General features: G+C 37.0%; 1 protein-coding gene across 1 annotated transcript in view; it reads left to right on the top strand.

The window, feature by feature from the left end:
- LOC136772253 (single Ig IL-1-related receptor-like) overlaps nt 1–15,637 on the top strand; it is a 133,545-nt gene that overhangs the window by 94,294 nt on the left and 23,614 nt on the right. The window contains exon 3 of the mRNA XM_066725105.1: nt 5,108–5,321. Within this exon, the coding sequence (XP_066581202.1) occupies nt 5,108–5,321 (214 nt within the window). The remainder of the gene's footprint in view (nt 1–5,107; nt 5,322–15,637) is intronic.

Raw genomic sequence — 15,637 nt, 5'->3', positions numbered from 1 at the left:
AACGATTTGTTGAAGGAATTAGTGAAATTGAGAATTCTATTTTTATGTCGTTTGCGAATTGACGAGGGATTCGTGGAATTTTAGGGGAAAAGCTAAGTAGAATAAGAGTGAGCGAGCGCAGCCTTTAGTGGGAATGGTCACGGCACGTTCTTATCTCTCACACACGCCGGATTTCACATGCACGTGCACCTGCGAATGCACTTGCGCGACCAGAGACCGATAAATATGAGTGGTAAAAGCCCCAACGTCTCACCGATGACCCCCGAACTTCGACGTCTCCGACTTGAATAAACATCAACATCGTCTTCGTAAAAATAGTGTATGAACAAAAACGAATTTATTTTTAAACTATAAAATTTGCAGGAAATAAATTTTTATCAAGAGGATTGGTTTTTTTATCGAAGTATGAAATATTCAGTAAAACTTGCAAGACTCTTAAAAAGTTTTAAATAAACGAAAACGTATGCGCGGGGAAATTAGATTAAAAAAGTATTTTTAGCTAACTCCAAACCTGCGAATCTTTATTATTAATAATTCATAATTATATATTCTCCAAATAATAAATTATAATTTTCAAGTGACGTAGACGTTCAAACATACGACTAATAAATTAAAATCTATTTTCAAAACTTATATTAAATTTACACGAAGCGAACTATACGCTAAGATATATCTTTCCGTGTGTGTTTATCACAATCATTGCTCTTATTAATATTAATTCAAAGTATATCTTGGTTTGTCAGACAGAGAATTGTGTTGCATAAGGTTCAGGTTGAGAAAATGTAAAACTATATAGTAATCTTATCGGGTTATTGCACAGGCAACACACACACACACACACACACACACACACTACACAAACAATAACACAACAAGGCATATAGGAATACCTTAAAAATTTAAAGCCATAATCTCGTTGGATCAATATTGGCAAATGATTTCTAGTCAACGTCCTTATCTATGAAATAATATTGTTTTACGTTTGTAATAAATTGACGTTTGCGGTAAACCTATTATAGTATTATACATATTAGAACACGATGAAAATAAAATGGGATTACGTGTGATAAAGGAAATTCTTGCGAGGAATTTCGGTCGATTGCTGGGAATTCGAGAAAAGGTATAGGTAAAGCTGACCATAAGCTCGTCAACCTCCGATCATAGCTGCCAGCGCTACTTTGAAGTGGCCGTCGTTATTAGGTCCTCAAGGATCAAACGACACGGTCTTTGTGAGCTGTTACCAATAACTTGCTCTATATATATATATACATATATACTGCACACGATAACCGCACGTTACATCACTGCCAACTTCCAGTAAAATTTAATTATACCAACAAAACGCAATATCATCCATAAGAAAGTGATCTCATTAAGTTTCCAATTTCTCTCTCTCTCTCTCTCTCTCTCTCTCTCTCTCTCTCTCTCTCATAGCCTTCCCTTCCTTCAGATTATTACACTAAATTCCTATTATTAATTAGTTTACCAGCTTGCTGTAACCAATTATTTCAATAGTCGGTCAAGATGAGCGAAATGTTTCAAAAACCCATTCGTACAGCTGGAAGAAAACATGCTGGTAAAATTAAGAGGGAAATAAATTGATTGAAACACGTGTACTTTTCGTTATTTGTTGACTAATTGGTACAATTCCACTTATATCTTTTCTATTTAATTATGAACATTGACTAAGCGAGACTAAAATCCGATCAATTTTTAAGCGAATTTTTCGAACTCTCGTGCACTTATCCGAGTAATAATTTAAACGATAAGTTTTAAAGAACAATTTATTCACCGCATATGTTTAAGAAATTTTTAATACAAATGTATGTTTGAACATTTAAAAAGTTCATTTGACCAGCAAATGATAAATGTAGTGCTAATTTCTGAAGAAAGGATGACAATGGATGATCGTAGTAGAAAGAAGAACTGAAATAGTTTTGTTATAACTTGGAAAAGAAAAGCTGCGAGTGTTGAGAGTTGAAAAAGCGTGAGCGAGTGAACGAGACACTTGACCTATTCCCAGCGTGGAAAATCCCTTACCCTCTTCGATCAGCAAGTTGTCTTCGGCTGGTCGAGTGGCGTTCTGAGTTTCTGACCACCGCACGCGTTCTCTCATCGTTGAAAGTGAGAAAAAAGAAACGGAAAACGAATGGAAAGAGTAAAGAAGCAAACTTGCCTTTTTAGTAATAAAACTGTCAACGAATTCTTCGACAAGTGCAAAAGGACTTTTTGCCAAAGCAAATCGTAATAACTCTCGTTAAAGTTTTTCTCCAGCAGTCTACCTTGCTTCTTCGTCTTAATAATTCTTAGACGAGACTCCTATGAACAGGATAAATCCACAATTTTTCTGTATAAAAAAACCTTTGCTAAAGAAATTTTTACATCAAATTTCTCCGACATTATTTTACTTTTTCTCCTTCAAAGAGCAATTATCTTTTTTTTTGTCATAACGAGAAAACCTAGAGATTTGAAAGTTAAACAATTCGCGATCTTTGTACTCGTTGAGATAATAATAAAAAGCCTGGAACGATGTATGAGAAACTAATTGAAGCGAGTTTCCATGTAAATACTTTGTAGTTGTTACGCGAGCATTCATATATACATATAAATCTGTGTAGAGAAACTAGTTCGTTACAAAACTGGACGAACGCTCTAATGTTTATCAACAGGTCTAATAATAAGTGATAAGAGCTGCTGAGTATTCAAGTTATTACAAATTGAGTTGTTACTTTACTCACGGCTTTATAAGCTTTTTAAGCCATCTGGATCACATTGATTAATTTTTCAGGCATACGTGAAAATTGTTTATACTACTTGAAACAACAATTGTTCCTTGATAGTAACGTTCTATGATTATAGATGAAAGATTTGTATGTATATGGATGAGATATGTTGGATAAAGAGATATTTCATGTGTTTTTGTATGTGTGTGAATATCGTACATAAAGAAATAAATGATCCTAGTTAGATTCAATAATATTGGAGGAAAGATATTATGTGGGGTACGCGTGTTGCATGTATTGGTATACAAAGAGGAGAAAGGATAGCAAAGATGAATCGAGGTATACTGAGAGAAGACAGAAATCAGAATAGAGCGAAAAGTCATAGCGTGCGGCTCGTGTTGCCGCACACGGCACGCCACCCAAATGTATGCAGAGTTTCTGGTCACGGAAACAAACAAGCAAACAAACAAACTAGGTACCTACTAACTAACTCGGCTATGAATTATAGGCTGGGCTATTGGCAGCGCACTTTAGGAGACAGCCGCTTCCGCGCTAATAACTTGTCGAGATTGCGAATACGATGCTAGGCTAGTATATATACGAGACTTCCAATTCCACCCTGAAGCACACACACACGAACACATGCACACACATACAATCTAGCCTCCGCAACTAAAATTTCCCCACTCCCCAGACCCAACCATAATATACGATAACTGTTTCTCATTTTTCTACACGTTAAAACCCGCAGTCTAATTAATTTATTGCAATGCAGCGAGTACCAAAATTTTCTTGATTCAAGTAATTTTTATTTTCTCACTTTTTATAGTAAAACTACAGATTTTTATACTTTACGATAGTTTACGGTTAAACGTATCTATTCCTTAAGGGAGGTATTCGGTTGAACAAAATTTGTTCTCCTTTCCGTTGCCGAGTACCGATCTTAATTATTTGCTCGTGGCAAATTTTGTTGGAAGAAGTTACGTTAACATTGTTAATTAAACTCGTGTAGGCTATTTAGCGTAACTACACGCGCCAGGACTTGTATAATGAAGACCTCGTTTTAGAAATTGATACTCGAAGCTTGGCTTGCTACGCATTAAAGTGATTTACGAACTTTGTAACCAGAATTGTAGTATTGATCCCCTTTAAACAACTCTCTGCTATAGTATAATATACATTTAACGTTATAGCGTAGTACGTCTGTAAAGTTGAAACAATTAGCCATAAAAAATATTATATTACTATCCACAAATTATCCAGCCAAGTTTTCTGGCCCTGTACAATTATTCTCCAGCAAATTCAGTTTCGATTTTAGAAACTCCATATATATTATTGGTTCCATCGTGTTCGGGCAAAGAAAAGAGAGTTTGCAAATTGCAGTACATTTCCTGAGAAAGAAACAGACTGAAGCTACTAAATAATGTTTTCGCGTTGTCCTTAAAAAAATAGAGGAGGTGCAGTTTTTTCTGCTTTTTTCCATCTCCTTAACCGTTTTATTCATCGATCGAAGGAGAAAAAATATCGTTTGGTTGTTCTTCATTATCCATAAAACTTTTATGGATACTTCAATTTTTCAATAAAGCCGCGAGTAATTTGCTTCGACGTAATGAAGATTCCACCAATTCCTCCATTAATTTGTTTACGTTGCAAAATATCTATCCAATCAACATGCATTGCAAGGATAATAATATATTCATGAGAAGAGAAAGAGAAATCTTTTATCGACACGAATGAAAAAGGAAGAAGTATAAAATTAAGATGATTTTTTTAACACAGTCGATTGGCCTGTATGAAAAAGTATATCGGTGGAGGGTTATTACGTCGCTGAGAAATTTATGGTTACCATTCAATTAGCCGAACACTTATTAGCAGGGCTTAAAATTAGAGCGGAGATTGCGGGGTCGGATAAGAAGGGGCATAATGTTTAATGGACTTTGGTAGCTCTCGGTGTTCTACCTGGCAAGTATTTTGCTCGTAATTCATGCATAGTCAGTTAGCTTCTGCGCGAAACACGCCAAGGATATCCCGAGGATAAACGTTCACCATAATTTCAGCGGATCATTCGATTCGGTAACGCCTGCCAGGGTGCCCTCACCTATTTTTTCAATCGAGCTTGTAATTTCACCGACGAAAATATATACCCCCCCCCCCCCCGTATCCTCTCCCTCAACCAATCCACTCCTCGTCACTCGCGCTCGTTACTCTTTAAATCATCGGTTCTCCTTACTCGATACAGGCGGATAAACGGGATCCGATGAAAAAAGAAAATAAAGCAGAAAAACAAAGAAAATGACTAATCGGAGGTGCTTTTGCAGGGATTCCACAAAGCTGAGTGCAGGCACCCTGGAATTTTCTAATTGGGTGATTTTTCTTTCTTACAGAAGAGGAATCTGGTGGCTACACTGGCAGACCCTTGCCAACTTACCGACCGGCGTCTCAGCTAATTCCATTAGGAGGTGCAGCTAGGCTTTACTGCGAAGCTTACGTTGGCAAGGTCGATCTACCGGATGCAAAGAACTCCGTCACTTGGTCCAAGAGCGACAGCAATGTTACCTTACCCAATCATGGAAGAATCTCCCAGCACGGGGTGTCAAGGTATAAGTCTTATATATTTTTTTCTTAATTCTCAATCCAACAATTTATCACCGCGTTTGATACACTTTTCAAAAACTGAAATTACATTTATAATGTTGTACGGTACACCGGTGTTTCGAAATTATTTTCCAGTCAATATACGTGCCAATTTTACTCCTTCCTACGCCACACTTATTCGTCTAGAGAGTGGAAAATCTTGAAAAGAAAAAAAAACTTTAAAAGGTTATTATACAAAACTGTCGGTAAATTTGCAAAGGAAGTTTTTTCTTAACTTCGAATTGTAGCGCTTACGCGTTGTTAATATCCTGTATGATGAAAGCAATGAGAAGTAAGGTAAGGTAAAGTTCGAATCTCAATTATGGCAAATGTTCTGCTTAGTCGTAACTTTTAATGATTTTGTTAGTAAATTGAGGGGGTAGGGTGGTTAAACGTTGAAATGACGCGGAGGATGTTGGCCAGTAATAAAGTTTACAGCAGAAGCTATAAGCTGGTGACACGGTGATGTATACTATATATATATATATATACGGTACTGTGTGACAAATTTGCGCTTTATGCTCGTCCAACCAACTATACAGGAGCCAACGAGTCCGCTATAAAGACACAGAGATTCTGGACACTGTACTAATATCGTGTAGAGAATCTGCGAGTGCAAGTGCAACCTGGTTTTAATGCCTGGCACAATTTTCATCCCTCTGCCCTACCTGCCCTGGCTTAGCCTAGCTACTCTCTCTTCTCTTTATTACCTCCTCTGCAAGTTACTTTTTTCTGTTTAGTGGAATAATCAAGAGAGGCTTTTACACCAAAACGTAACAAACAAAAAACCATCAACAGTTTTTATAAAACCTTTTTTTTCTGACGTAAACAACATTTAACGAGACAAAGTATTATATTCTTGCTGTCCATCAAATGGATTCTTTTATTCATAGTTATCGACTTTTTTAACTATGCAAATACTGATAAAATTTATACATCGATGCATTAACGTTAAACATAATCGAAAAGAGCTGGGAGGTGGACTGTTACGCAAATATGTATGCAACTCGTGAACAGTAGACTAATAAGTGACTGCGATATTGATAATTTTCACCTAATTACATTTCAAAGTATCTTCAAAGCAGAGTATATTTTAGGAAAAAAAGTGGTGGTCTACACTTAATTAAATCGTTTAAAAAATAAAGTTGGTACTCGCGAAAATGGAACTTTCACGACGTGCTTAATTAGATCAAACTGTTTAGTCTTATTGAAATATACATAATGCAAAGCTATATATTTTTGATAATATATATTGGATTGAACAAAAATTCATTATATATATACAATAATTAACTAGGAATTTGGTGAACTATAACATTCCGTACATTAAAGCTCCACTTTGAATTTATTTAACAGTCCATTTCTGAATAGAGATCTCATCGTTCACATTCGTCAATCTTCTTCGAGGTCCGTCTCATTCAAACGGTCTTTATCCCTATTGAAACTCGCAAAATCTACTCTATAACTTGGCTTCCCACCCCCAACATGAATCAATATAATATAGTACACGTGCGAATAACGGAATTGAATAGTTTCGGACAGGCCTGCATGAAATGCGGACGAATACCTTATTCATGAAATTGCTGCAACGTTTGGCAAGATTTGCGATTTAGGATTACATCCAGAGAGAGAGAGGCCACATCGATCGATGCATCATCGCACATCAAAGCACTGCCAATTAATTTTTTCAACAGAATTGCTGTAATCCACTTATTTTATATGTACATATACTTGTTTCCATGGTAGAGCATCGTTGGATAAACAGAGATGAGAGAGGTAAAAGTATTTTCTAGGAGGTTAGTTTTTTTAGAAGAGTGGAAAGAGCATGTAGCGTTATGAGCAACGAGGTAGGCGGTCATATTATGGAAAAAGAGCCATAAGAGAAGAGCGGAATAACATAAAGGATATTCTCGATGGAGCGTTCATGTTTTTTGCATCGTTCTCTTTAAACGTAGAGACGCTGAGAGGCGTTTACTTTAACGCGCATTTCCATTCAAATAACCCGTAAAATATGCATTAGTAATGTACATACACAGATTTTTCTTATAACTGGTCAATAAGTGGTATAGACTGTAGTTATTATTTTTACGCTAATTAAAAAAAGTGGAACCAATTTGGTTAATTAGAAATTAGAAACAGTCGTATTTTTCAATTACTATTATTATTTTAACCGGATCTCTCGAGGAATTAGACCAACCGATATAGCATTATTGTACTATTAATTAAAGCTTGTTAAAGACAAGCTGGAACATGCTTTCAGCGACACATTTCCACGATAATTGGTCGCGCTTGTAGAAATGTTATCAATTTACATAAAAATACTATATTCCTGAAAATCTTACGTTAATCTTATCTCCAAACCGATTTGCAGCGTTATTATGCATTGCGAAATAACGATTCTTTCATTTTTTACATAATTCTTTTGGTTTTTTTCCTTTCATATTTCACGCGAGCGAAACTAAACGATAGGGACTAATTAGATGCTTCTATATATATATATATATATATATATATATAGAAGTACATACTGTTACTGATAAGGGATATTTTTAAAACTAGGTTAAGATTCTTGAGTTGTTCTTTTATAGAATATAGGTTATCGCAAACTGCTGATTCCATTTAAATTAATTTATTTATAGAAAAAAACAATGGTGGCTTTAAAGCCTCAAAATAATATTGGCACATTTTCCAGCATTTAAATATTAATTACTAATTTTTTTTACAAGAATCATGTTAAGCTTTTATCCAAATGGGTTTCGGGTCGTTATTATATGCATTGCACGATAACTATTAACCATTTTTTTACATCGTTCATTTTATCTTTTTTCTCTAGTATTCTGTGAACCAGACGAAAGGGAATAATTAGTGAAAGACGTGTAAAAATGGCTCAACGAGATATTCAAACAGTTTTAACGATGTAAAAGAGAGCGGTGAACGGGAAAAAGGAGGATGCTGTCGCTTGGCAAAAAATTCATAACGAATTTTAAGCGTCTCGCTTCTTCTATTTTCTTTTTGCGTGTATTATACGTACACACATATATATGTAAAGCTAATATTGCTTTTTTCTATTTGAAATGGTCAAATTAAAGAGTCTAGAACTGTTCGATATATTTCGCACTTTGTTAATCCGTTTCTTCCATCTCTAAGGGCGCGCGCGCGCTCACGGCCTTTACAGGAACTCGTGGCACCTAATTATTCCAGCCGGAAGTTCTACCTATTTCAGGAAGACTTAACACAAGACACTGGATTGACAATTTATTCCTGGAATCTGAAATTCCTCGCGATCCAGCTCGTTTTTCACGTTTCACCCTCCTGGTGTAATTCTACTTTTCACTCAGTTTACTTGCCTTCTGTCTCTTTTTCTTCCTTACTTTCATTTTTCTTTTCTTATAATGCTTTGTTGCATAGCATCTACGGTTTTAATCTCTTTCATCCCCTCCCTGCCTTTTTTTCTTTCTCCATTTTTGCTATTCTTATTTCAAATTTACTTTTCACTTCTATAATATATACAAGGTGTCCCATTTTAACTCGCACACTAAAATATGTAAAAAATAATAATCCTGTACAAAAATATGTCAGATAGAAGTTGTTTCACTTTGAGGGGTATTTAAGATAGTATTCTTTGTTTGATCTTGAAATGTTAGCTGAACGCTACCTCAAGTTCATCTTGACTTATTAAAATAGAGCCGCCTATGTATTTTTATATATTTTTCTAGCTGATCTCGACAATTTTCCAAAATAAAACACTTTTGAATTTATCATTTCATCCAATCGTTTAAGAGATATTTCAATTTGATATTGCAAACAGGTGTAGATTTATCTAAAGTAGTTTTCATGACTGCTACACAGTAGCTCATTTACTTGTAGATCCAAGTCAAAATATCTGGTAATTGATTGAACAAAATCATAATTTCAAAAGTATTTTGGAAAGCTCTTGAGATTATTTACAAGAATATGCAGAAATATGTAGAATGCTTCAGTTTAAAGAATTAAAGTGAATTTCATATAGCATTCAGATGACGTTCCAGGGTCAAATCAAGAGTATATATTATTTTCTTACTGAAAGTCAAACAACTTTGGCCTGACATTTTATCTTATATATATGAGATCGTTATAATTTTCCTGGCATTTTAGTGTCCAAGTAAAAATGCGATACCCTGTATATATACATATCTTGTCCTCGCTCTTTCTATCTCTTAATTCTTCTCTATCTCTCTTTTTAATTTTATAGATGATCTTTCACCCTATTTAAGGTTCGAATCCGCCCTCACCTACTTCCCTTCTTTCTATCCCCTCCATTAAAAAAAGATCTTCCCTCTCCTACTATTTCATAACCGATCACCACTCACCCATCATTTCATACGCATTATCAATTTTCACCATTCTTATTTGAAATTTACTTTTGCCTCTATCTCGCGCTCAATCTTTCTTACTCAACTCCTGGCAACTTTTCCAACGATGGCGCGATTCCCGACAGACTTTCTTCCTTCGCAGCTCCTTCATACTGCTCTCCCTGGCATTCTTCTTACTTTTTCTCCAAATCCACGCGAACGTCGAACGATAAAATTCGAAATGACTCCGCGCAGCAAGAAGGTAAGTCGACTGGAATACTCGCGATTCTTCGGCTTTCTATAAATTTTCGCATGGAAAATGCCAAATGAAGAAATGAGCTTAATCGACGAAGAGATTGCAAGATTTGAGTGGAAATTTGAACCACATGTGAACGAAGAAGTTTTACTGAAGATATCCACAAGATCCTCCGAATTTTCATGAATTTTCCTACTCTCATTGTCTTACCTCGCTCTGCAATACAGAGAACAAATTTTAACAAATATTCTCTGAATTTCACAAAATTTCTATTGTTTGGTTCTTTGTTACTATATAATTTCTATAACAATAGAAATTAAACACTATAAACAATCGGTGTCAATTATACGAGAATATTTTTCAACAAAGTTTTCCAGCTACACGATTTCAGGAATGAATGTTAAATGAACTTGGACCAAATCGATAAGGAGACTCAACATTCGAGTGGAAATTTGAGTGGAACTTTAGATCTTCTCACGAAAGTACGTAATCGGTTTATAGTCTTCGACTCTGTTTCCACAGAGATTTTTTTTTCCGGCTAGCTGTTTTTCGCTTCTCTAGTCGTTTCACATATAAGAGAGGCCTTTGTCGTCATTGAGAGTTGACTGGCTGGCGTTGAAAGCATTTTCGCGTCAACCACGTCCGATCGGTTATACACGAAGCTTTGCAACTTTTTATGCCGTTCATAGAACACGCACGGTAATGGCGGGACAAACACACATAGACACACAGAGAGGCACACACGCAGAATATGCGACCTTCCGATGCTCGAGCCACTCACGTACCTCCATCAAGATATTTCCTACTCATTCATATTCCGCTAACCATCCATCATGGCAAACTACCCTCCACAAGCTGCTTCATAAAAATAACACGATTCTTGCTCGCCGAACAAATCATTTAAAGCGAATAGGGCAAATAGAGAAGATCGTTTAAAGGAGAAAAGTGGAAAAATTAATAAAAAATATTGAGGGAGACGAAGCAGGAGAGGGACCTTTATAAGGAGGCAAGAATTCTGTTGATATAAATCGAGTTAACGATCGTGAAAGACTTTTCTTCTTTTTCCTTCCTCCTCCTCCTCCTACGTGTCCTTTTCTTTCCTCCCCCCTCCCCTTCTTTCCTTCCTTCCTTTCTTCCTTCCTTCCATGTTCCGCGAAACCGCGATCCAGCAGCGCGGCGACCGCCGCAGTCAAGTCCAGTCCGAAGCGATTAGGTTTTTGCACAGGTATCTCTTGGACCACGGTATATCTATAGGTACGCGTAATAACGTCCAGACGGACAAACTCTGGTGGTGGCCGGATGAGGTCGAAGGAGTACGACAGCGCAGGGCGTTGCGAGGAAAAAACAACGAGAGAGAAAGATATAGAAAGGGAGAAGGAGGGGGGGGGGGAGGGGTAGATAGTACATATCGCCGGAAGGACACCGGTAAGAATGACAATATAGTGTGTATATATATATATATATATATATAAAGGTTGGACTCGAGACTGCCTGGATCGACGGAGGAGAATGCTATAAGGAAGAAAGAGGACAGGCCAGCTTGGTTAAGCTCGGTTGTGCTCGGAATCGTACAAGAAACTCACGGGAATCTCTCTGGTCTCCGAGCTCCGTCATTACTCTAATGATACCTTCATCCTCCAATCCCCTCTCTTTCCTCTTCTCATCACATTTCCTTCTCTTCCTCCCTTTCCAAATCCTGCGCTTACCTTTTTCGTGCATACTCCTTTCTCCCTCCTTCTTCCCTTTCCGATCACCTCCCCCTCCCAAAGAAACATATCTATATCCTCTGACTGGCTCGACATTGAACCTCGTATACGAATCACGACGAAGATGTTATTTTTTCAGAGTACTATATTCCCCCCAATCCTCTCTCAATCCCAACGAAAATGACGCAATACTATCAAAAGTTCACGATAGAATAACAAAATGACAATATACAATCGAGCAAGAATCATCGTCATCGGTTCCGACATCCAAACGATCAAACCCGAATAAGAAATCGTTGAATATTCCTAAAAAAAGAAACGGCGTATTTTGCTGCAAGCGTTTGTTTTAAGTATCCCCCCCCCCCCCCCCTCCTGTTACAACACACGAATACGCACAATCACAATGCAATCACGCGAGGATTTTTCATGATTACCTCCCTTCGAATCCTGCCGAAAGCGGTATTCCTCCGAGTCTTTTATTGAAAGGACGAAGCCGACGCACGCACAATAGCATAATACGCGAAGATCGCATTATTGCAATTGGGCTGGAAAAAGGTAGGGAATCCAGCGGATCTCAATGCCACGTCATGATTCCCTCCCCCCAGCAATTGAACTTTTTTCCCCATCATCTCCCTAGTTCACCTTCGCGTTCCCCGTGCACCAACGTACATTCAATTTCAAGGAGTGACAGCACCGCCGCTGCGCGATTATTAACACCGGCTGTCTGTTTATCGAAAATTGCACAATTGCACCGACTAACCGAGGCATTCCGAGAAAGGAACTGTGGGATCGGGAGAGAAATTGTAGTGCAATTTTGTCGTCCCCTGTAATAGAGGATAGAAGCAAACCGCTCTGGTCCAATGGAAACTTAATGGGTAATGGCATTACGGCATTGGGCATACCGCACTTTATATACTGCATATATATATATATTCTACTACACTATGTATAGTATACAGGATATAGCGAGGATAACAAAGCCAGAAGCTTTTCGGCCGCATTGCATCGATCGCGCGTGCTCTCTCCTGCTAGTCTTCTCTCTTATACATCATATATATGTATATATCCCTATGGCTAATCATTTCATACACGCGTCTTCCCCATCGTTATCCTGCCACGCAATCCAACAATTGCCAGATCACCCTTCCTATGTACCTCTTTTTTCTCTCCCTTCTTCAGCATCCACTTCAGCTACCTTCGACTCTGCAATTCACTCTCAGTTCCACTTTTACTTATCTTTTCTACCTTACTTCGCTGTTGTATATATGTTCCTGTGCCTGTGCTTCTTTCGCAGCAATTTTCACTTTAATACACTTTCAATTCGTCGTCCTTATCTTTCTTCGCGGTTCTGTGTAACAAACTGACGGAGAAACAGTGTAAAAGAATGATTTATCGTGTGGCTGCGAGAAATAAAAATAATCGAGGAGAACGGTCACCAATCGTTTCAAGTTTAATCATGCAGCATGCAATTGCGATTCTGGAATTCTCGTGTGCTGCAACAGAGATAAAGAGTATCACACGACAAGAATTGGTTCGTTCTTCTTCCCATCGATTCATCCGCTTCGACGGAAACCACAATATATATAGCTAACCACCATCAAAGTCAATTTTCCTCCATACGAACATCTGATTCCTTTGTCAATACTTTGTACCTATTATATATATTCCAGGTTTCTTGTCACTAATCTCACCTCCATCATCCTTCGTGGAGTTTCAATAAGTTTAACGTCACACGTTCATCTTTATTACTATGTTTAGTTGTGTAAATACTGTAATATATTCCCCTCTGTTGCTTTAATTTACTTTCGAAAGCTAATTTTAATCATGAGTAACAATAATGATTGTAATGAATTGCTCAGTAAATTTTTGCTACACTGCTACATAGGTTAAACCTATCGAATCACATAGAACTAAGTATGTAAAGTGGTGTTCAATTAATTTGCCCTAAAAAGTGATGTAAAACTATATTTACGTTCACAAATATAAGAGATATCAATTTTTTTATAAGATTTTTTTCAAAGTACTTTCTATTTAAATCTAAAAAGGTAGTATGCGAAAAGTTGATCAGTTTTATAATTACGAAGATAAATGAAGCTTTGTATCCACTCTCTATAGGGAGAATTAAGTGACTCGCCCTGTATAGGATAAAATCAATGCAAATGTTATTAACTACTCGGAGTATTTTCCCTTGTTTTTTGCCTTACAACTTTTGTTAAAATTAATTGTAAATTCTTTATTATATAGAGATAAGTCGTTCTCTTGGTTAATGATCGTTTCTGCAGTAGAGGAATTATTCCTCGAAAATACTATCGCTAACACTTTCTTTGTTCAATTTGCTGAACTTAATCATGCACTTGTAAATAAAACTTTTTATACTATATTATTTTTAACACTAACGCTATTATTCATTATTAATCACGTGACCAGTCTCAAATATACATAAACAAAAGCTTATAAAACATTAACTAGTAACGCTTACTCTTAAGATAATTACTTCTTAAAAGAGAGAGAGAGTCAGAACGTATAATATGAATTAAGGAATCTATCGGTATTCGATCCTCCTCTTCACCCTTTACAGTCATTTCTTTCATAATGGCACCTGGTCGATTTCCGTTGGAACGAAGCAAACGATAGAATCGATGCGAAAATGATGCATTTCTGGGAAGTAGCTTGGCAGCGTGGTTTCCGGTTTCCGAGTAGAACTTGCGTAACGGTGAACTTCCGCTTTCGTTTATTTCGAGGCCAAGGTAGTGGGTTTGGAACGTAGAAGGCAGATAGACCGTCGGACGAGAATGGAAGGGTGGGCAAGGAACGATAATAAGGAAATTAGTGGAAAGGGCGCAGGGAGAAATGCGAATCGATATTTATATTGCAAACAAAAGGGAGGAAAAAGCCCGAGGAAAGGTGAGTTGAATACGTGTGTCGGTTAAAAAGATTTGTGTGTATGTGAAAGAGAGGGAGAGGGAGAAACGAGAAATGGGAGATGGTCTTTCTAGTCGTGAGAGAGTTTGCGCGGACCGAATAGGTATCGGTGATCTCGTTTAATGCTCGAGAATATGAGAACGCTGATGGACCACCCATGGTTAACCGAGCTCTCTCAGGCACAAGCTTCTATCTCTAGCTAGGAATCACACTCGTCAACACACCCCCAAACAAAAGAGAAATTCCAAGCTTCGCCATCCCATTCATCCTTCCTGTCCTCCTCCAATGCCACCGCAGCTTTCCACAATCTTTCCTCTCATTTATTTTTACCCTTTTCCCCTCAATTATCCTTCATTTCTTCTTTTTACTTTTATATATTCACCCCCCTCAGCATATTGCATAATTCTTTAGAACATAGTTACCTCTACTTATTTTATCGTTAGAAATCTAAAGAAACCTCATATTTAAATGAAGATTTTTGTTCAATTTATACACGTGGTCCTTAAATATTAATCCGTCTGATCAAATTTTTCTAAAATTAGCTGACGTAAATTTGTCATTAAAATTGATAATATTCTATAAGTACTGAACCGAACTGATATAAATTATACAAATTTACATAAATATTTTAATGACAGCACGCAGATATTTAGAAGATATAACAGAATACAGCATCACACTGTGTTCATGATATACGTTAACTTGCAGGTCCCTCATACATGTTTTAATTACTTGCAAGTACTAAATGGATCAAGCTTATTTAATACTATATTTATTTATAAGGAACATGTCGTAAAAAGAATAGAGTACAATCTATAAAATAGGAACTTGTAAAATTTTCTGAATATAAAAATGAAAATAGAGAGTAGATTATGGAAAAATATAACAAGATTTTTCGCTGGAACAAAAGTTGCATGTTAAGCAACGTCCCTTGGTGGATTTCTTGATTTCCTAGAGTTTCCGCTGACACGGTGTTTCACGATCGGACTTTTCTTACTTTTCAGCTTTAAGAAAGAAGGAAATGGGGAAGGGAGGGGGAGGGAGGTCCGAACGAGTGAGTGAAGA

This window comes from Prorops nasuta, unplaced genomic scaffold (genome assembly GCF_024137725.1).
Source record: "Prorops nasuta isolate Cenicafe-Biocafe unplaced genomic scaffold, Cenicafe_Pnas_1.2 PNAS00004, whole genome shotgun sequence".
NCBI classification, from domain to species: Eukaryota; Metazoa; Arthropoda; class Insecta; order Hymenoptera; family Bethylidae; genus Prorops; species Prorops nasuta.
Note: the sequence above shows the minus strand (reverse complement) of the source record. Positions and strands in the feature narration are given on the sequence as shown.